Here is a 25,912-nt window from a genome sequence, read left to right as displayed (position 1 = left end):
TTTTCAGAACATTTTATATCAAGCAACTAGAAAAAGACCTTTTTACTGAAATCATTTGACAGAGGAATCTTTATTAGCCATCATTAATGTGTGAATAACCCTCTCTCTTTAGCCTTCATACAGTATGCATTCCGGGAACACTTAAATATAGAAAATTTCAGAACAAGTTTCTTTAGATTTATTAGGGTAATCATATGAATAAAAACATACTCAGATTTAAAGAGGAGAGCAGTGGTATCTACTGATAGTTGCTCATGACAATGATGTTGTGCCAGTTAAATCAGAGTTCAGTAAAGCTCCATTTGGAGTCGTCACAATGGGAGCAAATACAGCAAAAAAGGAGAAAAGCAGCACATCAGTTACTGAGGGTTTTTTCTTAAGTTACTAGAGAAGCAGCTCCCTGAAGAACATTGCCTTTGTGAACTTTATGAAGACATCAGCAGAGAAAAGTGCACACTCTGCACTTCTTATCATGTGGAAAACTGGTGTCACAAGTGTGAAATTCTCCTCGTTTTGATACAAAGGGTTATCTCACAAAAACCACAATGGGATGTGAGATCACTGCATACAACTCCTTCTGTTGCACTTCCTTTGCATTTCTTCTGTGAAATTTAATGTTATAATTTCACAAAACAGTGGGTCAAAACATCAGAGTGTGTTTCATTTTCCCTGCACCATTATGTAGGATTTTGAAACACAATTCCACGGTTAGGAAAGATCTGAACAATATTTTCTCAAGTCCTGCTTGATCACAGATCAAATTATAAATAATAATAATAATAATAGTCTGCAAAGACAATGACCAAGAGACTGTAGTCGTAGATAAACAGGCCTGTGGTCTTGCACCATTTAGTTAGAGGGGAGGAATCCAATCAATTTGTACAACCTCCTCCTCACAACATCTCACTGGCATTTAAAAACTTGAAGGCCTTTGAAACCGAAACACCATAAGCTTAGCACAAGTCCAAATGACAAAAACTTGATAAGGAAGCGCACACTGTTTTTCAGCGCGAGCATCAGTTTGGCTGGTGAAACTGCTTTGAGTGTGGTTTTTTCTTACAGCTCAGAAAGGATGGTGTACAAATGGTAACGGATGATTATGTTATCGTTGTTAAAATATGTGCATCAGGAGAGAAAGCGGCTTGTTTTCAGCACTTTGAGGAGTTAACTGGAAGTGGAACTTTGAAATTGTGCTATTCTGCATTACTGAAAAAGCAGATAAGAGGTAAAGGTGCAGAGGTGAGAGAGAATCCATGACAGGATGCAAAAAATGTGTAGCCAAGCTTCTGGTTCATAGGTAGTGCTGCATAGCTTCACAGCGAATGAGAGACTTTACCGTGTATGTCTGTGGCTCTGTAATTCAAACAAATAGATAAATAAGAATTGTCTTTACAATCCTTTGCTGCCCATAATTTTCCAAATAGCTGTATTGTGCCTTGTGTAACATATTAACTAATTTGTTAGTTTGAGCTTTGGTCATGACATTGACATAGGTTGGGTGGAGTTTGTATGTTCTTCCTGCGTTTGTGTGGGTACTTCAGTTCCTACTTAAGTCAGCAGACCCTGCAGGTAAAACAGTATCTCTAAATTACTTGTTTTGTGTCTTCCTGGGATGGCCACCAGGCACACAGGGGCCCCGTAGTGGATAAGGAATATGGATGGATGTCAATCTATGAGGAAGCAGATCTATCTAACAATTTATATGCAATGATTTCCAACAGGGAATCTTATGTCTTGTCAAACATCAGTAAGACCAGAGAAGTGAGACTGGCAGGGATTTCTCATTTTCTCCTGTCCCTTCCTCATTGATTCTCTGTATATAGAAAGACACCTGAAAATAGCCAACATTTTCTGATATTCAGTGACATTTAAGGGCAAATTCTAGAAGATGTTATGAAGAATTAAATCGAAATGGGCTTTTTGACAGTGATTTTGAGTGGCCCTAGTGAACATTCCAGGCATTATAACAGTGGCAGAATGTGAATTACTGCTGCCTGAAATGTGATCTTTTCTATCGTACGCCATACCTCAGTGTTTCATCTTTCTACATATTGTTTTTCACAAAGCTTAACCTGGTAAGACTGGAAAATGCATAAAGGCCTACAGTAAATATTTACACTGTCCATTATGCTAGAGCGTGATGCAACTGGGAAAGGAAAGAGCATTTGCAAGCCTGTCACAAGGTTTCACAGTTAACTTACTTGCAAAGAGAATTATCTATATGAAATGTAAAGGAAATGTAACACACTTTTTTTTTTTGCACAGGTCAGGATACAGGTGGCCTGGTGGGTACTGACAGTCAAACTAATGCCAAGACATTGTGCTATGACTTGTAAATAACCACATGCCGCCTTCAGCTTTACCATTGTCCCAGTAACTCGATCACGAGGCACATGACCACAGCATTCTATTTTTACATTTTGTTAACGAAGAAAAGCAGAAGAAACTGGAAACATCTGCATGTCAAGCCCTTTGTGCATCATAACACTATTAAATGGTTGCTTGGTAATGTGGGCTTGGCATCTAGTCCATTGCAGGGTTATACTGAGATTGTAGGTCATCGGCTACAATAAGCCCAGCCCAACCTCCCGTCCTTCCTTATAGGGAGGGAGGAAGAAAAAGAAAGAGAGAAAGAATATCAGCTTAATCTGGGAGGTTGTTTTATTACAGTGCAATACAGCCGTTAGTTGATTGATTCTGCATACAGAAGACCCACTTACTGGCTGTTTCTTTAATTTTTAATGAAAAAAACATTCAATTCTTTATTTTATTACAGTTCAGTCAGATTAAAGATTGAAGGTAAAAAAACATCACTTCATATGTCCATTTAAGTTCATTCAATCAGTTATTGATTAATATGCAGCAATTTATCTGCGGGATCTTCAAAATTAATCCTGAGATACAAAGTCATAAAAACATTAAATGTAAATCTTTGGCAGTTAAGCAATGGCCACTGATGCTTAAAAGATTGCACAATTTCTTAAAGGGGAATTCCCCAAATCCCCAAAGGGTTGATATTGCATATAGTATGAAATGTCACATATTTGAAATCAACACCACAGTTTACTTTTCATGAGAAATTAGAAATGTAAAATTCCCCCATAATGTGTCCCATTCATAGAACCAAGGAGTCATGGAAGAGAAGGTTACAAGGCCGTCACATTAAACGAATACGTTTTATAAGGCCCAATAACTTTGCTACACAAACACGGGAATGCAGCTGGTAGATTCTGACAGAGATTAGAAAAAAATAATCTTCTACTACAAATTGGAATTGAAATATCTTCAGCTCATGCCTCAGGGCATCATGTTAAAAATATTCTTATTCACAGAAATGCAGTTTCTGTGGAAATGCAACATGATGAACACAATTAACTCTTGTGCAGAATTCCTTTTAACACTTTTCTTGCAGCAGAGTCCCTTCATTTTTACATCATTAAATTCCCAAAAACTATTTAAAAAAATGACAAAAATGCAAAAGGACCACATTCAATAAGCTCCCATTATTACGAATGAAAATACTTAAACTCACTTAAGAGTTTACCGAAAAGAAAATCACAAATAAATTCACAATTTGAAATGCATAGACAAAAAAGTTACGATGACAACACAGCTTATCCAGCAACCAAAGTAACCATGGAGTGTTAATGTAATTAGTGTAATCCTGTAACCTAGATGTGACTTGGATGTTACAGATTTATGTGCCAAATCACAGTGATTACTTTACATGTGATTAACAGTTTATATACAAAAGAATAGTAATAAGATGATTCATGAATAAGCGTGTATTATAATGTAATACCTGCAGGTTACTGTGTGGGCCCGCTGAATCAATTTATTCAACAAACAGGTCAGACAAACAATAAACCAGCAAGTCAGCTCCATGCTACTTACCTATTTTATATGGATATACATGATCTGGAATGTTGAAATGCTTTAATGCTTAGTGAATTGGTATTACACGTGTCTGGACAGTGCTCAGCTATTGGCTAAAGAAGGCAAACTGTTAACACATTTATGTGCTAACATTTCAGTAAAGCTTTCTTGAGGCTGTACTTTGTCATTATTGATAACTTGTGTGAACATAACCATAGACAATGTAAACCATACATGGAAAAAAAGTCTGCAGTTCTAGGCAAATTATAGGAGATGCCTGTTTTGGGTCTCAGTAATCAAAAGCAAACCTAATTAATTGCGCTAATCAATTTGTGCTGTGGCCAGTCAAGCAGGGTACAAACATCAGGGTCAGTCATGATCAACCACAGGCCCACACTGACACTCAGGGATCGTCTGTTTCTTACAAGCCCAAATGCTAAGGTAGACTAATGAACAGCTTTTTAAACAGATTTCAGCAAAGCATTATAAGCTGTTACTAAATCGCACAGGTAAATTCTGCTAATACAAAAAAATCCAATTTCTTATGTTTCTAAAGCAAAAGGCAAATTTCAAAATTGAACATATTGCTTAAAATATTAAAAAATGCATAAGACCTCAAAATAGCAGTTTCATATTTGGTGTGAAGTCCAGGTTAAAGTATTCTGCAGAGTTTGATCATTTGAGGCAATTACTACACATAGGTAACAATGATAATCCAGGGGGACAGTGTACTCACAAATACACAATAGAGTACGCTTGCATTTTCTGTTGAGAAATCTTCTGATTTTGGTACTTCTTGTGCAGGTAAGGTGTTGTGTAATCCCCTTTTCAGTCCTTTTACCAAAATGAAAAAAACAACCATTAAAAATCATCAATATCAGTTGTAGGTGAGTGACAGTCCATTTTCTACACATACATGCTCGAATGTAGATTTTACCGGTGCCTACTGCCACCAGCATTGTGTGTCCCTGGGACACAATGCACCTGTGTGTACGAGAGGTACTGCTGAAGAACAGTGTCATTTCCACTGACAGGAACTAGGGCTGAATGGGAAATACAGCTCCACAGAATCATGATGCAGCTCATTGACTCGACAAGGGTTAATATCATTAATGTCTTCAGTTGCTTCTCAGTTACTACTGCCACTGCAAGTTTGTTCTCTCTCATCATAGCTACATGACCGTCTTTGATTTGACTAACCACATCATTAAGTCCTTCCCAGAATAATTAGATGGCACAAGGCTTTTAAGTATACAATCTAGTACCACTTGTCTGGATGAGTAGTGGACAAGACATAAGCTAATGAGTGTTTTTCGGTGTGCTGAAGCCTATAAGGGTGCTACTGCAATAGCAATACTGCAATGGTACTTCACTGACTATGACTACCATGATGAAACATGACAGAGCCCTCAAGCCCATAGTCAGAGCTAATATACATTTTCATATACTTTTCAGGAGAGTGTCGCCCATTAAAATGTCACATGGAGCAGCTTTTTTTGGAGTTGAGAGATACAGTCTTGATAGCAATGAAGAATCAAAACAATGTTCAAGGGCAATAAAGAATCACCGGAGTTTATTATTTGGTTGTATGATACTATATGTCAATTATGCTCAAATTAAAAGAAGCAGAAAAGTTAACCAGAAGTTCAGAGATCACTAACAAGCAACCATCTTTGATGCACTGAATGAGGATGGTTGTTGCACTTTGTCAATTACAATATAAACAATAGGGTTAAGATCACGAAATGCACTAGAAAGGTGGTTTCAGATGTTAATCGATAATTAAATAGTTACGTAGAGTGATTTAGTGAGACAGGTTGAATGAAAATGGAGATCACTTTGAACTGGACCTGGTATTTAAGGAAAACGTGTAAATGTGTAGCTGATAAAGGTCACATGGTACCTTTCCAGGGATTCTGCTATTTTCAACTGCACTGCTGACTGGCCCGTTTTCAGACACCAGGAACTGGGAGCTGTCATCAGGAAGCGGGGGATAGCTGTACCTGAAAGGGTCCTACAAGACAAGAGCAAGCCAAAATGACAGTGTTCAGCTGGTCCAGCAGGTGCAGTTATACAAAGAGATACTCATATGTACTCTTATGATGTTAAGTACTCCAAGACTTTTTCTAGGGAAAAAAAAGTTTCTAATAAAAGCCACAGTATCTAATAACAATGAAATAACAATGAAATGAAGACATACAGTTCCTCCCATGTGAGGTGGCAAATTGTCAGGGCTGATGTATATCTCAACCTCATTCTTGGACACAAACTTCAGTTTGTCAATGGAGTCAGCGTCCAGCCACGACTTTATGATCTTCCAAGCCGCTGAATCAGAGGAGAAATGTCACATTTTAGTCTATTCTGAGTCTTTCAAGCAGCATAGTTTTCTCCAGTATCAGGAAAAAGGAAATTCTGCATGTAAAGCAAAACTGAGTAGCTCACCGTTCATGATCCAAGGCATCTCGTACAGGATCATTTTGGCTTAAATGAGAAGCATGAAGAGGGGCTAAATTAAAAATGTGGGTAAATTCAATGATGGCATACTATCAATGCAAAAAATTAATGACTACCAGTTGAATCAGCATCTATCACAAAGACATAATGCATGTAGCAATGACAGAAAGATCAATGAATGGATTTGACATTTACTGAGACAACATTAGTATGAGTCTTCATACTGACTATGGGCAAAGGTGGAAAGATCATAAATATCCCTCTCAGATTCTCACACTTGATTAGACATCATTTTCAAAGAGACCAGGAAACAGTACAATAATAGCAGGGTAAAACACATATTACTGTATGATTTGTAGATCTGCTCTAAAGTTTTGTATTTTCCTTTTAAAATACCAAAAAACAAAGACAAATTAGATTCTAATACTTACACAGCAACTTTGGATAATATGTTCTAAAGCAGCTGATGATGTACTTCACGAAGTCCAGGTCCTAAACAAGAGGAAAAATGAATATTTATCCAATAAAAATACTCAAGTCTTTTGATTACAAAGAATATTATTTTATTTTAATTCAAAGAAGAAACCTCACGTGGAACCACAGCTTAATTCTTTATTAGTCATCTCCATGCTTCCTGACCTGCAGCAACTTCCACATTATAAAATCTGCAATTACATATCTCAGATGCATATTCTGTACAACAAAGTTCTCTCTGTTAGCCATTGCTGTCTTGTTAAATTGACAAATGTCTGCACTCTTTGTGAAACTAGTAGATTTTATTTTATAAAACTTAGTGGAAAGAGTCAGATGGTTTACAAGAAACTACAGCTGGTACAAATGGCAAACACCCACGGACACCTTTGGTGTTAATTAAGGGAGTTTTGAGAAAGCAGATGCTTACAATATTACGGATCCCAGAATCAGACATGTCGAACACGACTGTGAGAGGCTTGCCGCGGTGTTGTTTAACGTGCCGTTCCAACCAGAAGGCCACATACTGCTTCTTGTCCTGGATGGTCTTGGCATCCTTCACATGCTGACCAACGTTAAACCAGACTGAAATGACAGTAGAAATTCATATGTATGTATGTATGTATATGTGGCTTAGGGGTCTATAACTGTGATCAGAAGGTCTCTGATTTGAATCCCATGTTAAAAAAATACACATACAGTACACACATCTTACCTGAGACCTTTTTTCAATTTATTTATATACATACACACTGTAATATATATCATGTGTATATATATATATATATATATATATATATATATATATATAATATACACACACATACACATACAGAGCTCACAAAGAACCTTGGTATGCTTGCTTAATTCTGTAAAAATGTCAATGTAAATTTACTAACAAGAAATATTTCATATATCTGCACATATCTTCTGCACAGGCATTTTTTTAATGTTTTTTTTCTACATATTTAGATCTGTTCTTGCCATTTTGCTATTAATTGCAATTGCAGTCCCTGGCTCCCAAACACAGTGCTTTGGTGTTTTATGTTATTACAAAGGCCCCAGTCACACTGCTTGTCAATGAACTTTTTAACTCAGAACAGACCTTTTAGAGCTATACCTTGGGTTTTCAATTTACTTGAAATGCATGTTTTATTAAAAACTACTGGTTGTTCCTAATGTGATATATAGTTTTTGTAAACAAATAATGACTTTGTTACAGACTCAAGAGATTTGTAATATTTTTACTGAAACTGATTTTTACAAAGCAAAACTTTGTGTGTGCACTGTATGTGTGTATGTATGTATGTATGTGTATGTATGCATGTATGTATATACATACTGATTTTTTTGTTATATTAACAAATATAAACAACATATTATTAATAAATAACAAATAAATCAGTTGTGTGTGTGTGTGTGTGTGTGTGTGTGTGTGTGTGTGTGTGTGTATATATATATATTCACACACACACACACACACACAACACAATATACAAATATACTGCTAACAGACTGGAACTCTGTATCGGCTGATACCCAAAGCCCAGGTATCATTATCGGCATTGGGACTGAAAGTCAGGTTGGTGCACTTATAAATCCATTTATATAACAGACAATCTTTGTGTTGTATAGCAGACCAAGTCCAGAAACCAACACTGATAAGGCTGAACAAGGTTAACACAAAGATATCCAGTTATTTGGAAAAGGGGAAAGATATTGATTACCAGGGGTATAATGATCATCAGTTGTATGTCATCAGCAAAATAAACACAATCATAATCTGGAAGAAGAATCCGCCTACATAGCTTGTTGCCTTCTTTGTCATAGCCATGCAGATAGACGGCACCAGTCTCGAATGTCCATTTGGGGACGCGGCTTTCTGTGATATCTGAGAAACACAAAGAGACTCCAGAAAATGCACACAAAGAAGTAAAACTCAAGAAGCTGCCTACAGGCACCGCCTCGCCATATCACTGCTCAAAAGGACAAGAGACAAACTTTGAACTCTTTGAACAGCATCCATCCGTTTTCCAACAGCTTATCCTGGATAGGGTGGCAGAGGGCCAGGGAGCATTCCCTACGCAGCAGAGGGCGTGAGGCAGGGGTACACCCTAAATGGGATTATGATCATTACTCGGCACATATATATCCACAGGCACACACACACAATCATATGCTAGGGCAATTTAGAGATGCCAATTAGCTTTTGGAAGAAAGCGGTTGTGACAAAGGGAAAACATGCAAAGTTCAAACGAAAGGAGTTGCTATTCAAAAGGCTAAACCCCAGAGGTGTGAGGTGACAGTGGTATTGTACCTATTCTGCAGAATACTGGAGTATGGCTCTGGGTGAAGGATATCCACAGTGCACGCAGCTTATGTTAGGATTGATTAAACTCAAAATCTGCTTAAAAACAACTCGCCTGTTTAAAGCATTTCTATAAAACTACAGAGTGGAATATGATTATCTCTTTTATCCAGACAATGATTTGACAATTTTAAATTTAACAATTTTATATTTTAAAGAAACATTTAAATACTGTACATAATAGTACTGTTTTAATTTCTTTCTAATTTTTTGACTGTCCATCTACTTTCTAATAGCTTATCCTGGTGAGGCAAGGTGCACCCCGGGGCGGGCGGGGGGGGGGGGGCATTGAGAAATTCTAAAGATAGTTATCACTGCCATTTCCAAATCCGACCCATTTACCGTTCAATTGGAATGCCTTTCTCCAGTGAAAGCTTTCGTCTATCATTTTGATGGTCCTGTCCACGGCATAGTGCTGCCACGTCAGGTACGCGTCCACCAGGGAGTCATCGCTCTCTAGCTGCTCCAGGTCCCTGGGGTCATACCTGTCACATGAGTCTGCGGAGATAACGGTTTCATTTTGATATTCCTATTGAATTAATTCGATTTCCAAAACGACATATAACATGGGCTGTTCAGCGTAATCTGACGTCCATTTCAAAACTTTAAAAACTTCTACCCACTTCAATAAGTGCCACATGATGTTTCGGTACTGTCAGTGTAACAAGGACGAAAACCGTTCAACACATTAGTTCTTTATAAATAGACATTTCACAGATTTAAGTTTTACTTATGTGTGTTACTTAACACTCTTGGACATTGGTATTAACTTCGTGAATTTCCAATTACGACTTCATCAACATTAAGCCTAAGAGGAGCTGCCTTACCTTTCAGATACTCCGTTTTAAACCTCCGCCTTGTTTCCTCTATCTTTTTCTCAATATCCTGTTGAAAGAGGGAAATACATGAGTATCCACACATCTGAAAGTTACACCATCTATTTCTCACCCTCAGTATAAACTGTGTCTACCTGCTCTGACAGAGAAGGTTCGGCGCTCGCCATGGTCACGTCAGCGCTGGCAGGGGTAGCCGGAGACCAGGCGTATAAAAAGGGACCCGTCGTGACACTGACTTTCCTTAGTGCGCCATTTTGGCTCTGCGAGGCGCTATAAATGTCAACACCCTGCCTGTCAGCATATTTTTTCACAGAGGGTAAACCCCCGATGACAGCATGCCAGCTGCCCGTTAAGCACTTCGAAAAACGCAAAATTACAGCTATAGAGCATGTGTGATGTTAACCAGAAAGCTTTTATGGAGACATGATGACTGCCGTCGTAAACTGCATTTCCCACGATGTCACTTTGAAAACTAAACTACCATTCCCATGATGCACTTAGAAGCGGGAAGTTTTGACATTCTGACCAGAAAATATCAGTAGCTTTTCATTTGTCTCACAGGATAATATATGGGTTAGATTACTCAAATTCGGACAAGGTAACTGGATCCTGATTCATCAACTGGTAATATCTGCTTTTGGATAACCAACTAAGTAGCTGTAAAATGCCTGTAGAAATACATGCACGTGCCAAGTGGCTTAGCTGTTGGTGCTAGCCTGGCAAAATGACTGGTTTGCGGGTCCTATATCTCAGACATGCTCATTATTTTGTTTTAATGAAACTTTTAAGTACTTGTCAGCTAGCTAGGCTAGTTAGTCAGCTTGGTGTAGTCCGATAACAAGAATTCCGATAAGGGCAGCTAGCTAGATAGCAGCTATCCTTACGCTTGTGAATGACTAAAGATATTACTAGCTGAAACGCCACTGCTTAGTTAGTGGTAACCCCTTAGTTACCCGGTGTTAAATATCCCAAAATCTTTCACTATATAAACATAACGCATTTGTAATTAAACAAGACCCATTTGTAATGTGTCGTCAGTTTGTTTAAAAACAGTAAGGTGGGTTATATTATTTGTTTACTATTTTGTGTTACCTGCTCTAATGTGTGTGTATGTGTGTGTGTGTGACAACTACTGGGTACCAAAGTTAACTGTCGTTGTCTCTTTGTCTGTCATTGTAAAACTTTGGACATAATGGGATTCAAGGTCATGAACTTATAGCAATGAAGTTTTGTGCTCTGAACTCATAACTTTTGGGTTTTTCAGGATTAATTAACGTGCCTTAACTTTGCATCAAATCATTAACTATCTTGCACATTTCCAGAAATGATCAAGGACTATTACATTTTTTTGTCTTTATTTAGGGACATGGATGCCTGCTTCAAAATTGCCCCCCTTACAGGAAGCACAATGGTTTCTCCGAAGGAACAGTGTATTAGACTGCTTGCTTTTAACAGTGACATCCTGCTGGTCCAGCTGGCACCCTCCTTTTCTGAGAGGGAGTCTCAGTCAGGGTCAGAGCTCAGGTTCAGAAGGATGTCCTTTGGGCGAGAGGCAGGACATTTCTTGGTCCGAAATGAAAGCAAAGTACTCGTCAGCAAAAGAGCCACTTCACAGTTTGGCCTGGTTACTTGTGCCCCTGCTGTGGATGTAAAAAACGGACAATTGCTTCCTTGTATTTTACTCAAACAACAGAAGAGAAAAACAAACTCCTTTAAATACATACTTCTCACTCTTAGCAGCTCAGACTCCTTCGAGCGACACTTAGAGTTTAAGCTGCCATATGAAATGAAAGACAATGTTACAATTGCACGGGGCCCCACTGTGTTATGGAGTCATGCAAATAGTATTTTTTATACATCTGTGGAAGTTGGTGAGGTTCAGCAAGTGAATGTTCAGTTATTGTCAGTATATTATATTGGCGAGTTACCCATTGGCAAAAGGAACACAATGATTCTTGGTTCCCAAAAATCAGCTGAGAAGGACCATGAAAAGCAGCCAAAGATCACCTGGCCACACCAAGCTGTTGGATATTTCCTGGAGGACGGAGAGCTTTTTGATGGAGCTTGCATTTTACCTAATGCATACATTTCTGTTGTGAAATGCATTTTTTTTGTCTCTGCTGAACAAGTAGGCGACAAATTTGAGTCGTCATTGGTGGCAGCAACCAGCAAAAATCAGCTGGTGCGGTTCGAAACTGGGATCCCCAAGGACATTTGCAAGCTTCCCTTTGAGGAACCTGAAAATGTGCAGCTGGCAGATACAGGGCTGGGCGGCTGCTTCTTCCTTGTCTCGTTCCAAGGGGGAAATGTTTGTGCCATTTGGAAAAACTCTTTTCAGGTGTGACCCTTAGCAGAAGGTGCTTTTGTCAGATTTGAGCCTGGCAGGCATATAGTCTCTGACCTGCTGTCTGTTCAGGGCAGCACATGTACTTAACACACTCATGCTTCCATGCAGTTTGACATCTAGCGGGTTCTACTTAAGATACTTTTGCTTCCTCTTTCTCTGCCCTCTTTTTTTTCCCTTTAATTTTTTTCTGGAAAATAGTTGCTTTTGTTTTTTATTCCCTGGCTATACTTTTGCCATGTTCTGAGCTTAGTTCCCTGTTAACTTGTGTTGTTATGAAAAAGAAAATAACAGTCTGAAAACAGCATTTGGTATTGTATTAAGACTTATCTACCACTAAGGGGAAAAGCCTTAACTATAAATAGAAATGTTCTTCATTGTGTGCATTTTACTAATACTGATAAAAGGGGACAAAGTATGCCTGAACCTTTGTCTCCCCACCCACGTTAGTCTTATCTTGGTTGATTGTTAAGTCTAGTGTTTCCAGCTGTCTTGTTTTACTTTAATAATTAATCTGCAATTGACTTTACTACTTCTTTACCATTCTCTCATTGTTATTCATTACTTACTCAGTTGAAGTCTAGAGTCATTAAATGTTATTAAATCCAGCAGATTTAAGCAGCATTAAAAGTAATATTTGTTAATTGTGCAACAGAGGAAAATGTATTCTTATTTGAAAAGGATCAGAAAAGCTACCAAACCAGGTGCCAGAACTAAGAGTATAACCCATTTAACTTCATTTTCATAGTTAAAGGTGTATTAAACGTATTCATAAATAATCATTTGTGGGCTTATGTGCCATGACTCTGCTTTTATAATCATACTTTTATGATTTTGTAAGTAGACTTCTTATTCTGTTCTTGGCTGGGAGAGGGGATTTTTGTGAATGGCTCATGCTTAGGTTATTGGGTCTTGCAAGTAACAGCTCCCATACTAATTTGGTCTTATCCCTCCTCTCAGAATGTAAGCATTTCTTCTGAGAAGAGCATGTTAGGCCAGCGATTTAATAAGTCGTGTTTGGTGTAGACAAATATGAGCACAGTTTCTTTGTATTTTTTCTGCTTTTCTTTCAGTTTCACTGTCTGACTCTAAAGACAGCCTAGGGGTGTCTGTTCTCTTTTCTACATTCATTTTGTCCCCGGTTGTCAGGTGGCTCACTGCTGGGAGGGTGTGAGCTCCCTCCATGTGGACGACTTTGTGGCTTGTGGGACTGACCAGTTGCTGATGCTCTTTGAGAAGCATGAACCACCAGAGGGTGCACTTGCAGAGTTTGTCATCACCGACCTTGGTGATATGACTTACACTGTAAGCCACTTTTACCATATTTGCCAGTTTTGTTTATTTCGTATGTTAACTGGGGTTTGTAATGTGGCCTTGTTACTTAGATTAAAGTAAATTTTGTGTCCTTCAGACCAGACAGAATGTGGTGGATGATGCTTCAGGTGCTGCAGACTCACTACAGGAGAATTACCTCCGGATGGTGCAGGTGTTAGAGTCTCGACTACAGGTGCAGACACGAAATGGAGCCCCATTTTTCATATATATCATTTGTCATATATATATATATTAGTCCCATGCTCGAATAACCCCAACATAACCCGAATAACAACATAACCCCATTAGTCAGTCCCATGCTCGAATATGGGTCCTTCAATTCCACAAGGCAAGCTCCAAGTGATTGAGCTATCCAGCTCTTTTTCATTACGAATGAATACAAAGATGTCTGGATTCATATAGTCAGAGTTTCACACATGCTGTATACATTTTGGGGTATGGGGCATAGAGTCAGAAGTTTGCTGGCTCACCTCCTGGGTACCTCACAGTGATGCACATGTAGCTGTCATGTAATGTGATGCTCATGTTTTACCTGCGGGATTCTGCAGTAGTCACAAGAATCTTGCTGAGATTCTTTGTTTAGGTCAAGAATCTTTCACAGTTCAAATCCACCATATCTCTGCGTTGGGGGCTTAAAAGAATAATGATTGCAGGTTCACCTTGGTTTTGTGCCTTATCTTAATCCACAGTTGGGCATGACCTCTCTCCGGGACCTTCAGAGAGAGCTGGAGGTGAAAGACAGGCTCCTGCTGCAGTCAGTAAAAGCCCTGGTAGATGCTGTTTCGGGAAGAGAGTATGTCGTGTCCAGGGCAGACCAGGTACCGTGCTCTTTTGTGTGCTTAATTCAAGTTTTGACTATTTATGTGGGTAAATATTAAATTGTGTCACATGACATCCATGATGTAGTATGTAGTGTATGATTCAAGGTAGAACCTCTTCATGATCTTGGTTGGTGTTATGGCAGTATGTGGGGTGGAGCAAGTGTGTAGATGTGTAAATGATGGTGGCCAATCTTTCTGCAGGAGGGCTTGGTATCTCTGTGGGATGAAGATGTGGAGAATGAAGGCCCAGATGAGAGGCTGACCGCATTTGAGCCCCATGTTCTTCCCGTGGAGAAAATATGGCAGCGTGTCGTTGAGGATCGCTTGGTCGTGGGTGTAGTGCTGACGGAGCAGGCCGCTTCGTAAGTGAGCGAGGGGAAGATGGTGGAGGGGAAGAATGCGGCGCAGGTGGTAGTGCTATCGTTCGGCAACTGGAGGGTTGCAGGTTCGAGCCCTGGTTCCTCCTGACGCCATTGAAGTGTCTTTGAACAAGACACTGAACCCCAAATTGCTCCCGGTGAGCAGGTTGGCGCCTTGCATGGCAGCCTCCGCCACCAGTGTGTGAATGGGTGGCATAAAATGTAAAGCACTTTGAGTACTCATAGGAGTAGAAAAGCACTATATAAATGCAGTCCATTTACCATTTATCTACACCTTGAGCTGCCTTGGGGAAGCGAAGGCAAGCCTTAGGGTGCAATTTTCAGCTCAGTCCAGTTTATTTTTATCTAGCGCCTTTCACAATAGTGTCGCCCCAGGGTGCTTCCCAAGGGTGTGTGGCTATTCATCTTATCATTTATAGAGAATGGTACATGAAACAGGGGAAAAGGGAAGGTGGGATGAAAGAGAGACAGAAGACAGCAGAGGAGAGGAATCAAAAAAAACCTCTGGGGGTCCCAAGTCAACTTGCTGTCCACCCCCCTGGGCATGCTGACATTATAAAAAACAAAAGAATGAGCCTGCTTTAATAACGGTCAGGTGTATACTGAATTCAAGGTCAAAGTGCATCAGTGAGGCAGACGTCTGTGCAGGTCTGTGTGACTCAGCAGATCGTAGGCTGCACCCACAGTGTCACTGGAGCTGTGTCCATTGTGCTCATTCTGTCCCTGTATTATATCGTGATATTAAACCAGTAAATGTTTCCTTATAAGACCTTTACTGTGTAAAATCCTCACGCTGCTTTTCTGGTACATGTCGAGCAGAAATTCTCCATGTGCTCATATATGCTAAATGCAGAACTTTCTCTGTAAAAATAATCAGTTTCTATTACCAAAATTTGATTCTTAGGGGTGGTTTCTCAGCAGGGGTCGTCTTTGACACATCTTGCATGTCCTTGAAGCCACTTAGAGCCACCTGTTTACTGGGGGAAATCCAGATTATTTTCGTTTGTACTTGTGAGTGTCTTGCTGAAGCTTCTGCCTCACCGTAGCAGTCGCTCCAGACGTTGGGGGTATTGTCTGCCTGATTGCCATGGCAACAGTAACCTGCAGCCCTCCAAACTGTGGATCCAAAGCCATGACAGCCATTTGCACTAACACTCAAGAGACGCCTTCTCCTGGTATATCAGCTGGGCCCATAAGGAAAACGGGAAGTCCATCAGCCAGAGACCTCTCTCTGTGTCCCAGTTACCGTTCTGACAACTTAAATATGGATCGAGGCACATGGCGATATAATTTTGAAATGTTCTGTAAATGTCGAGTCTGCAAATACAGCATTTCGGTTTCTGAAATTAGCTGGAATGGTGTGACAGTGAATAGTGTTATTTGTTTTCCAGATCAGTGGAGAGCGTAAGCATGTCCCTCCTGTCAGAAGACAGCCAGGGCTTAGGGGTGCACGTGCTGCAGACCCACAGCAGAATGTTCTGGTTTCCCTGCCCTTCCACCGTAAAGGAGCCCCCGGCCAAGAGGACAAAGCAGGACCGAAGTAACAGGGCTGAGAGGCTGACTGTTACCGTGGTGACTGACCTGGCCCCATTGGTGGCCTGTGGCAGGATCCAGTGCGCTGTACTGCTTCACACTGGCTGTAGCAAGGGGGCTGCTTTTGCCACGCTGTGCGGTCATGTATCCCTGGACATCCAGGATGTGGCTCAGGGAAAATACTGCCCTCACCTGGTCAACTGCTGCAAGTTCACCACAGGTTAATTGAACTTGTTGGTTTTTGAGAAACCTTTGTCATTTTAAGTAGATTTAACAGCTTTAAAATGTTCCTTGGAAATGGACAACTGGGGAGTTTTTTGAATTTGTCTTCGTATATCTCCGCTTTTCTTTGGCTGCTGTTAGATCGTGCCCCTTTTTTGTCTCCTAGAGGAGTGTTCCGAAGACCTCCTGAGCCTGCTGGCAGCATGGGAATCCTGCTCCTTCGTTCTCCGCTCCCCCGAGCGCACCCTGCACTGTGTGCCCCAGTGGTTACTGGGAGTGGCCCGCAGCGAGCCTGTGGTGTTCAGCCCTGGCTACTTCCTGTTTGTGGCAGCGGAGCCGGGTGCGGCCATCCTGTTCCACTGGCAGGAGAGGACGCCATTCCAGGGTGAGCTGCGCGTCTGCTGCAGGTGAGCAACGCGGAGAGCAGAGACGGCCATGAGGTGGCCCGGTCACATGGTACCCTTGGCAGCATAACTGGCCATGCTGCAGTTTGTATGTACAGCTTCATTCAGTACAGAGCGGCTAAAAGGCTTGACTGGACACTATTACAATGGATCTTTATATCCAGTTATTCACCCCTCTGCCATGACTATCTGTTCAGTATGACGTCACAGTGTGTGCTGCCTGTTCCAAGATGAACACACACTTGCATTTAATTATATTCGCATTTTGTGCTGCTCTTAGGCTTTTATACTGTTTCTGTAATGTGCTTACGTAATAAGTGCAGTGTAATCTCCCCACCCAGGGCAGGCAGTCCTACTGCATAAGCTGATATGACTTTATTATTTCATTGCTGTCAGGCTTGCTGTGCAAATCCACATGTCTGCACTGTATCTTTGATTGGTTTGTGTTCTGTCTTTATCTGGAGACTGATTTGCCATCTTTCTGGGGTCTCCTAGGAGCCAGACTCAGCTGCTCCAGGTTTTGGACTCTCTGTGCCACTTCCTGCCTCCATCCTGTGAGGTCCAGCACATCCGGGGGAAGGCAGCGGAGGAGTTGGTGCTGGTGCTGGCCTCCTCCCTGGAGCGGGAGGCACTGTCCCTGCGAGATGGTGTGTCCTCACTCCTCAGTGCTGCTAGCATGGAGGTGCAGGGCAGAGCCCAAGAATACGAGAAGGTGCAGCCGATGGATGAGCTGCAGGCGCACAGGATTAAGATGGAGAGAGACCGGGAGCGGAGCAGGAGCGCCTGGAGCCCCCTGGTGGAGATGGAGCAGTATCGTGGGCTCAGCTCTACCGTGTCCCAGTTTGGGCTGGAGGGGGACCTTGTTGCCTACTCGCTGGGGGAGGTCCTGTACGCCCCCCCTGCTGTCTGCCTAGACTGATGCTTGAATGTTGTGAGTAGTCATGTTTGCCAGTTAACATGTACAATCCAGCTGTTTATGTGTGAATGCAGTCCTGAAATTAAAATAAATAAAATTCTGATCAAAATGAGATTGAATCAGTATGCCATTTAAAAAATTCAAAAGAGCCGAGTTTCCATTTCAGTGTGTGTTGTCTTCTCATATCGTATATGGGCATATTCACAAGAAAAGCAGTAATTGGATCTTATTGTATATTTGTCTTTAAATGCTTTAAATAAAACCTTGTGTCCGGCATGAATTCAGTTTTCTGAGCTTAAAGGCACACAGAAAGGGCTGCCCAGCTACTACAGGTGCCTGTCCTGTAGACAATTTGAAGTGGTAGGCGGGGCTTTTGGCATGAAAAACTCAGAGGTACTTTGCTATAGTCACTCTTAATATGATCGTTGAAAAATGCATCCTTCTATAAAATGGTTGGTTTGCTGTAAATCTGGATTGCTGAATTGCTCACCTTTTTTAATGCTGCAGGTAATTTGCTTTTCTTTTGGTGTTTAAGAGCTTAATTAACCTGTCGTGAAAAAAAATGGCCCATCAAAAGGAAATCTGAAAGCTGTATATAGCTATCAAATCAAGGGAGTTACCTACTCTATGTGTACAGTACTAGTCGAAGGTATGAACACGCAAAGCCGTCAACAAAGCAGAGTTGCATCACATGACCTGGCCACCTGACCTAAACACAGTAAAAGTGATTTTTGGAGGAGTCTGACCAGAGAGGGAAAAAAAGTGGTCAATGACTGCTCAGCATATGTGGGACCTCAACATAGCTGAATTAGAATCACAATCTTTAGTGTCATTACGCAAGTATAACAAAAATTGTATGCAGTCCTTTGCAGTGCAAAAATAATAGAATAAAAGAAGCAATAAAATAATGTTCTTATGTACAAAAATAATATATAACAGAGCGGGTTATTGCACATTGTTTAAGAAAGTTTAAGAATTATTGCACAAATTTAACTCTAAGGTATTGCACAGGTTTGTGAAAGAGAGCATACCCTTTCGTTGTTCATTTATTATTGCAACAGCCCTAGGATATGTGCTGTTTTTCAGTCTGTTTGTTTTGGGTGGAAAGGCATCCCAGGAGGCCACCCTAGAAAACTGAAATTGGGAGTTAGGGGCCTTGTTCAAGCGCCCAGTGGTGGGATCTCTATGCTGACCATGGGTTTTCCAACCCACAAAGCTGCCCACCACAAATTATTATTTTTTGTTTCGTACTTCCAAATATGTCATTGTATAATTTTGATGTCTTCATAATCATTCTAAAATGTAAAGAATAGTACAAATAAAACTTTATAAATGTAAGTGTGCCCAAACTTTTGACTGGTACTATGTGTTAGGTACTCTGTACTGCAATCAACCTACCATACTGCGCTAATAGGGTGCATCTTGCCATCCTGTTATTCTATACCAACTTTATATCTTTCTGCCATACTCAGAAAGGATTGCATTCATCTTGTAATCCCATTACCGCAAACTAACTTTACGTCTTTCTGACATCAACTTTATAACACATTTAAAACAACTATAGTTGACCAAGGTACTTCATAGGTTAGACAACAATAAGACAAGGAACAATAGAGACAATAGAATACAGAAAAATAAGATGAATAATAAAATAAGGTACAATAACGCTGCACTAAGATGTCTGGGCTCAACTTGAACCAAAAGCCAAGGAAAATAGGTGGGTTTTAAGTAATGCGCAGATAGGATTCATCCTGTCATCCCATATCATATACTAACTTTACGGCTTTCTGACAAACTCAGAAATGCATTGATAGGATTCATCCTGTCACCCTATTGTATACTGGTTTTATGTCTTTCTGACAAACTCAGAAATGCATTGATAAGATTCATCCTGTCACCCTATTATTGTATACTGGTTTTACGTCTTTCTGACATGCTCATAAATGTGCAGATAGGATTCATCCTGTCATACCAGTATCATAACAGCTTTCATTACATTTGAGCAGCATAGCTATGGCGCCCTCTTGTCCCACATGCTTGTGTCTTCATGAATCTCTATTCTCTTTATGAAGGCATTTTCTAAACAGATCGCAGCTTCTTCTTTCCTAGCATCATGTGATGTGGGAATATTTAATGGAGGTGATTATAAATAAGAACAGCTTGTCATTCTGGATGTTTTTCAGTCCTTTTCCCAAATTGCAACTTGTCACACTGGGTGACAGTCTAGTTAAGTGAAAAATGTCTTGTCAAGACCTAGAGGCAGGAAAGGGAGAGAGACAGTGTGGAATTTATTCACCTTTTATGCAAAATTTCTATGGTGCGAAGTATCTGATTTTTTTTCCATTGGGAGGCTGCCGTTAGGCAGGTTTGATGGCCACCTCCTGAGAGGTGCTCCTGATGCTCACGGGCAAGTAATCCTCTTTTAAACCCCAGTTATTTAGTATCTCCGGGAATATATGCATTTGTGTGTCGTTCGTATTACGTGGGTAAGTATAGCAACACTCAGATTGTATTGTAGAGATTTATTCTTCACTGGACCTGCTTAGAGATTACGGGTAACCTGTTGCAATTCTTGTAGTCCCAAGCAGACCTGTAGTCACTGCTTGACTTTGCACTTTAGCACAAACCGTGATCACAGGTGTCACAGATGGATGTGTTGAGCTGCCAGAACAAAACAGCATATCAAGGAAGCTCCTTGGCTTTGAGGATAAGCAACCAAATGTTTTTCTGTGGAATTCAAACCCACCATGCAAAATTTGCATCACTTGGGCTTTTTTTTATAAAGTACCTCTTATGATTAGTGAAGCCTACATTGTAGGTCATCTATGGGTGACGTTGACACTGACTAATTCAATAATATTAATAAGTGATATTATGATGTTTTAGTCTGATGGTTCTCATTTGTGATCATGTATTGAGAGTTTTAAAGATGTCTGATATCCAGCAAGTCTGCTGTATGCCTACATAATATCTCATCTCTGACCAATTGTGGTCTCAAATACACTCAGTGACAAAATAACTTGCACCCAGAAGAAATCGTCTGATTTGGATGTAATTTGGTACACGTGCAGACCAGCGATGGATATGTAAATGATTTGATTAGCAAGGAGCTGGCATGTCTAGTCACCAGACACAGAGGATGCCTCATAGACGCATTAGACAGCATTACCAGAACTTCACGGAGTTTGATAGGGGTCACATTGTGGGTTTGCATGAAGCTGGTTGGTCTGTCTTGCAATTGCCCGCCATGTGGGGCATGCAGATGTCACAGATGCCCGATATTCAAATCACTGGGCACATGAGGGCACCCTCACACGTCAGGAAGATTCCGATCACCCAAGACAAACCACACCAAGGGAGGATTGTTGTACTCAGACCCAGTGCCAATCTGTAGGATCTCGAGGGCCAGTAACAACAGCTGTGGGCCGACTTGCCACGGGAGAGGATACAACGGCTGTATGACTCCCTTCCGCACCGTACTGGTGCATGTATCCAAGCCCAGGGGGGTGTCACACCCTACTGAGATGGGACCTGCAGTGTGTCCATATTGCCAGCTCTGTTTGATCTGATATTATAATCAGAGCGATACAATCACATGACCACCATTTCACCACGTGCAGATTCATTTCATTTCCACCACTCTGTCTGGGAGCGTAAGCTGTCCTGTCACTGAGTGTATCATGCCATAATGTTAAGCCAGATGGTTGGCACAAAGCTTATTTGTGTTTATATTCATCCATTGTTCTTGTAAACTTTTATTATTGTCTGGGTGGTGGGGATTTGTTCTTATATAAAATTGTAAATTGTAATTGTAATCTGCGAAAACTCAAACGAGCAGGGACCCCACCACCCATCATGACCACATTCTACAGAGGAACCATTGAGAGCATCATCTCCAGCTGTATCACTGTGTGGGGCGGAAGCTGCACTGACTATAACAGAAAGGCCCTACAGCGCATAGTGAACACAGCGGAGAAGGTCATTGGCACATCACTCCCCTCCCTGAAAGACATATACACCATTCGCCTGTTCCGGAAAGCAACCACAATTGCAAGTGATGCCAGTCACCCTACCCTAACCCTAACCTTTCATGTGGATTTTTTTCCTTCATTTTCTTCAGTGATTTAAATCACATTCCCGATCAGCCATAACATTAAAACTACTGACAGGTTAAGTGAATAAAATTGATTATCTTGTTACAATGGCACATGTCAAGGGTGCCATTATATATTAGGCAAAGGAACAGTCAGTGTTGGAAGCAGGAAAAATGGGCAAGTGTACGGATCTGAGCAACTTTGGCAAGGCCCAAAGTGCGATGGCTAAACTGGGTCAGAGCATCTCCAAAATGGCAGGTCCTGTGGGGTGTTCCCAGTATGCAGTGGTCAGTACCTACCGAAAGTAGTTCATGGTAGGCAAACAGTGAACCGGCATTGGGGTCATAGGCACTCAAGGCTCACTGTGTGTGGGGAGTGAAGGCCAGTCCATCTGGTCCGATTCCACAGGAGAGCTACTACAGCACTAACTGCTGAGACAGGTAATGCTGGCTATGATAGAAAGGTGTCAGAACGCATAATGCATTGCAACTTGCTGTGTACAGTGCTGTGTGACCGCAGACCAGTCAGAGTGCCCGTGCTCACCCCTGTCCACTGCCAAAAAGCTCCTAAATTGCACTCATGAGCATCAGAACTAAATCATGGAGTAATGAAAGAAGGTGGCCAGGTCTGATGACTCACATTTTCTTTTACATCACGTGAATGGCCACGTTTACCTGGGGAAGAGATGGCACCAGGATGCACTTTGGGAAGAAAGCAAGCCGGCAGAGGCAGTGTGATGCTCTGCGCGAAGTTCTGCTGGGAAACCTTGGGTCCTGGCATTCATGTGGGTGTTATTTTGACACTTACCACCTACCTAAATATTGTTGCAGAATAAGTACACCCCTTCATGGCGATGATATTCCCCAATGGCAGCAGTCCGTTTCAGTAGGATAATGCACGCTGCCACAGTGCAAGAATTCTTCAGGAATGGCTTGAGGAAGCTACAAGAAGAGTTCAGGGTGTTAACCTGGCCTCCTAATTGCTGATATCTCATTCTGATTGAGCATCTGTGGGATGTGTTGCACAAACAAGTCTGCTCCATGGAGGTCCGACCTTGCAACTTACAGGACTTAATTGATCTGCTGCTAACGTCTTGGTACTAGATACCTCAGACACCTTGTGGTCTTGTGGAGTACATTTTTTTCATAATAACTTTAAATAGGAAAATTATCACTGAAATACTGTAATTTTTAACTAATTCTATTAGTAGTCTTGCTGCCATGGAAACAATGGATGTGATGTACATACAGTATGCAATTTTTAAATGGGGGTGTCATGGTGGTGCACTGGTTAGCACTGTCACCTCACACGTCTGGGCCCAGGATTCGAGTCTCCACCAGGGTTCCATGTGTGTGGAGTTTGCGTGTTCTCCCTGTGTCATTCTAGGGTTTCGTCCAGGTTCTCCAGTTTCCCCCAGTTCTGAAATGCTGAGGCTAACTGGACTTAAAATTGCTAATAGGTGTGTGAATGTGCCCTGCGCTGACTTGGCACTCATCCCGGATCGTTCCCTGCCAGTCTGCCATAGCCAGACTCCCTACAACCCTGAATAGGATAAGCGGTTTGGAAAATGGATGGATGGATGATATTCTGAAGCAGATAAGGACTCTCACTGACAATAGGTTGTAAATAAGCTGCTTTATAAACTTTTCATGCAGAATGTTGAGGCTGAAAGTCACATAGAGAATGCGAATGTTGTGCACTGTCAGGCATTACCTGCTTTAACACAATTAGAATGCAGTTAAAGGTATGTAGCATCACACCTCTGTGGGTGTAGGTACAATTCCTGCCCATGTTCGTTTTGTTCTTCCCACATTTGAGTGGGCTTTCTCTGGGGACTCTGGTCTCCTCCCACAGTCCAAAGGCAGGCCGTGTATTTGGATTCTGACATAACACTGTGTGTCACTGGTATCCTGTTCTTCTTCTACCTGTGTTTCTCTGGATGTGGTCCAGTGTTGCTGTGATCCTGGATAAATGCCTCCAGAAGATGGATTGAATTCCAGTAAGCCAAAGAATTGACAGCACATAATAATCCTCTCTGTACTTACTGTACTGAGGGACTTTGTGAGTAATGTGAGTAGAGAAAGCTTGTCAGGCATGTTTCCATTCTAGGAATTAACTGGTGGAGAAACAAAAAATACCGTGGCAAATGTTGAGACAGAAAACATCACTTTTGGAGAAACTATCCACCATGAATAGGGTGAACCCAACAAGGACTAATATAGGCAGTGGGATTATGGAAATGAACCCTGTTTCAGTTTCATAAGCTTATTTCTCACATTGCCAGCTTGGGATTGGTATTGTAGGTAAACTATAGTGCTATTAGACTTTAGTAGACAAGGACACAATCAGAGGCAGATTGTTCATTTTGGCTGTATCATTATGGGCTAAATGTACCAGTAAATTTCAGTGAGGAGCAAAGGTCTGCAGGGTCTCATGTCAATGTTTTTACAAGAGCCATGTTGCTGGTTTTCTTAAGGGGAAGAAAGGGAACCTTGAGGAGCCATCCGCAGGAACATTGCGATCACGGGGGCATGAGGAGCCATCCGCAGGAACAGAGCGATCACGGGGTCATGAGGAGCCATCTGCAGGAACAGAATGATCACAGAGGCATGAGGAGACATCCGCAGGAACAGAGCGATCACAGGGGCATGTGGAGCCATCCGCAGGAACAGAGCGATCACAGGGGCATGTGGAGCCATCCGCAGGAACAGAGCGATCACAGGGGCATGTGGAGCCATCCGCAGGAACAGAGCGATCACGGTGGCATGAGGAGCCATCCGCAGGAACAGAGCGATCACGGTGGCATGAGGAGCCATCCGCAGGAACAGAGCGATCACGGTGGCATGAGGAGCCATCCGCAGGAACAGAGCGATCACGGGGGCATGAGGAACCATCCGCAGGAACAGAATGATCACGGGGGCATGAGGAACCATCCGCAGGAACAGAATGATCATGGGGGCATGAGGAGCCATCCGCAGGAACAGAATGATCACGGGGGCATGAGGAGCCATCCGCAGGAACAGAGCGATCACGGGGGCATGAGGAACCATCTGCAGGAACAGAATGATCACGGGGGCATGAGGAGCCATCCGCAGGAACAGAGCGATCACAGGGGCATGTGGAGCCATCCGCAGGAACAGAGCGATCACAGGGGCATGTGGAGCCATCCGCAGGAACAGAGCGATCACGGTGGCATGAGGAGCCATCCGCAGGAACAGAGCGATCACGGTGGCATGAGGAGCCATCCGCAGGAACAGAGCGATCACGGGGGCATGAGGAACCATCCGCAGGAACAGAATGATCATGGGGGCATGAGGAGCCATCTGCAGGAACAGAATGATCACGGGGGCATTATTATCTACCTGGTACATAAATTAGCTCAGTTTTCAACAGTTTGAGTCTCAGATGGTGGGATTTATTTTTTAGCATCATAAGGCATGAGTCACCATGAGAAGTGGTGGAGGATTATCTCCTCACTTCAGATACTGTCTTGGTAAACTGAGAGAAGTGTCAGAGATACCACAAGGGAGTTCAGTGCACAGCTTTTCTTCTCTCTGGAAAGCTCTCCTTTTGCCGCCAATGCTGGATGGCGGCTGAACGACCCCACTCTCCTTCATGTCACCACTGCAGGGCCAACGGTGAATGATATGATCCTACTTCATTGGGATTCACTAAGAGGCCCTAAAATTAGAGTGATGGGCAGCCCCTCTGATACATGTTACAGGTGTAAGTCTTTGTAAAGGTGTCTGCTGCTATCTGGCCTAGGACAGGTGAACACTAAGGTGACAGAACTCATCATCAGACTTGCTTTTCTTGGGCTTCCTTTAATTTGTAAAGGTAGTGGTTTAAACATTGTAC

The 25,912-nt window shown here is 41.8% G+C and overlaps 2 protein-coding genes across 5 annotated transcripts; one reads left to right on the top strand and one right to left on the bottom strand.

Moving 5' to 3' along the window:
- Positions 1-2,638: 2,638 nt before the first annotated feature.
- Positions 2,639-10,307, bottom strand: LOC125709573 (motile sperm domain-containing protein 2-like). Its single transcript, XM_048978164.1, has 10 exons — positions 10,140-10,307; positions 9,997-10,054; positions 9,512-9,667; positions 8,606-8,692; positions 7,232-7,386; positions 6,762-6,822; positions 6,319-6,357; positions 6,077-6,201; positions 5,780-5,890; positions 2,639-4,710 (listed from the first exon to the last, which is right to left on the bottom strand). Exons 1-10 carry the CDS (start codon positions 10,170-10,172, stop codon positions 4,705-4,707), a joined length of 831 nt encoding a protein of 276 aa, XP_048834121.1. The 5' UTR covers positions 10,173-10,307; the 3' UTR covers positions 2,639-4,704.
- Positions 10,308-10,454: 147 nt separating this feature from the next.
- Positions 10,455-18,236, top strand: fancb (FA complementation group B). Of its 4 annotated transcripts, none has more exons than XM_048978152.1 (9): positions 10,455-10,603; positions 11,368-12,343; positions 13,499-13,654; positions 13,761-13,856; positions 14,374-14,502; positions 14,707-14,867; positions 16,277-16,638; positions 16,807-17,047; positions 17,540-18,236. In XM_048978152.1, the coding sequence occupies exons 2-9, from the start codon at positions 11,372-11,374 to the stop codon at positions 17,961-17,963; spliced, it is 2,541 nt and encodes an 846-aa protein (XP_048834109.1). In that variant the 5' UTR covers positions 10,455-10,603; positions 11,368-11,371; the 3' UTR covers positions 17,964-18,236. The 4 variants fall into 4 exon arrangements, with proteins under 4 accessions (XP_048834109.1, XP_048834107.1, XP_048834108.1 ...); XM_048978150.1 differs by having other exon boundaries at positions 10,455-10,629; XM_048978151.1 differs by having other exon boundaries at positions 10,455-11,062.
- The last annotated feature ends 7,676 nt before the right edge of the window (positions 18,237-25,912 follow it).

The sequence above is a fragment of the Brienomyrus brachyistius genome, chromosome 16 (assembly GCF_023856365.1).
Source record: "Brienomyrus brachyistius isolate T26 chromosome 16, BBRACH_0.4, whole genome shotgun sequence".
Taxonomy (NCBI): Eukaryota; Metazoa; Chordata; class Actinopteri; order Osteoglossiformes; family Mormyridae; genus Brienomyrus; species Brienomyrus brachyistius.
This window is presented reverse-complemented; position numbering and strand designations above follow the sequence as displayed.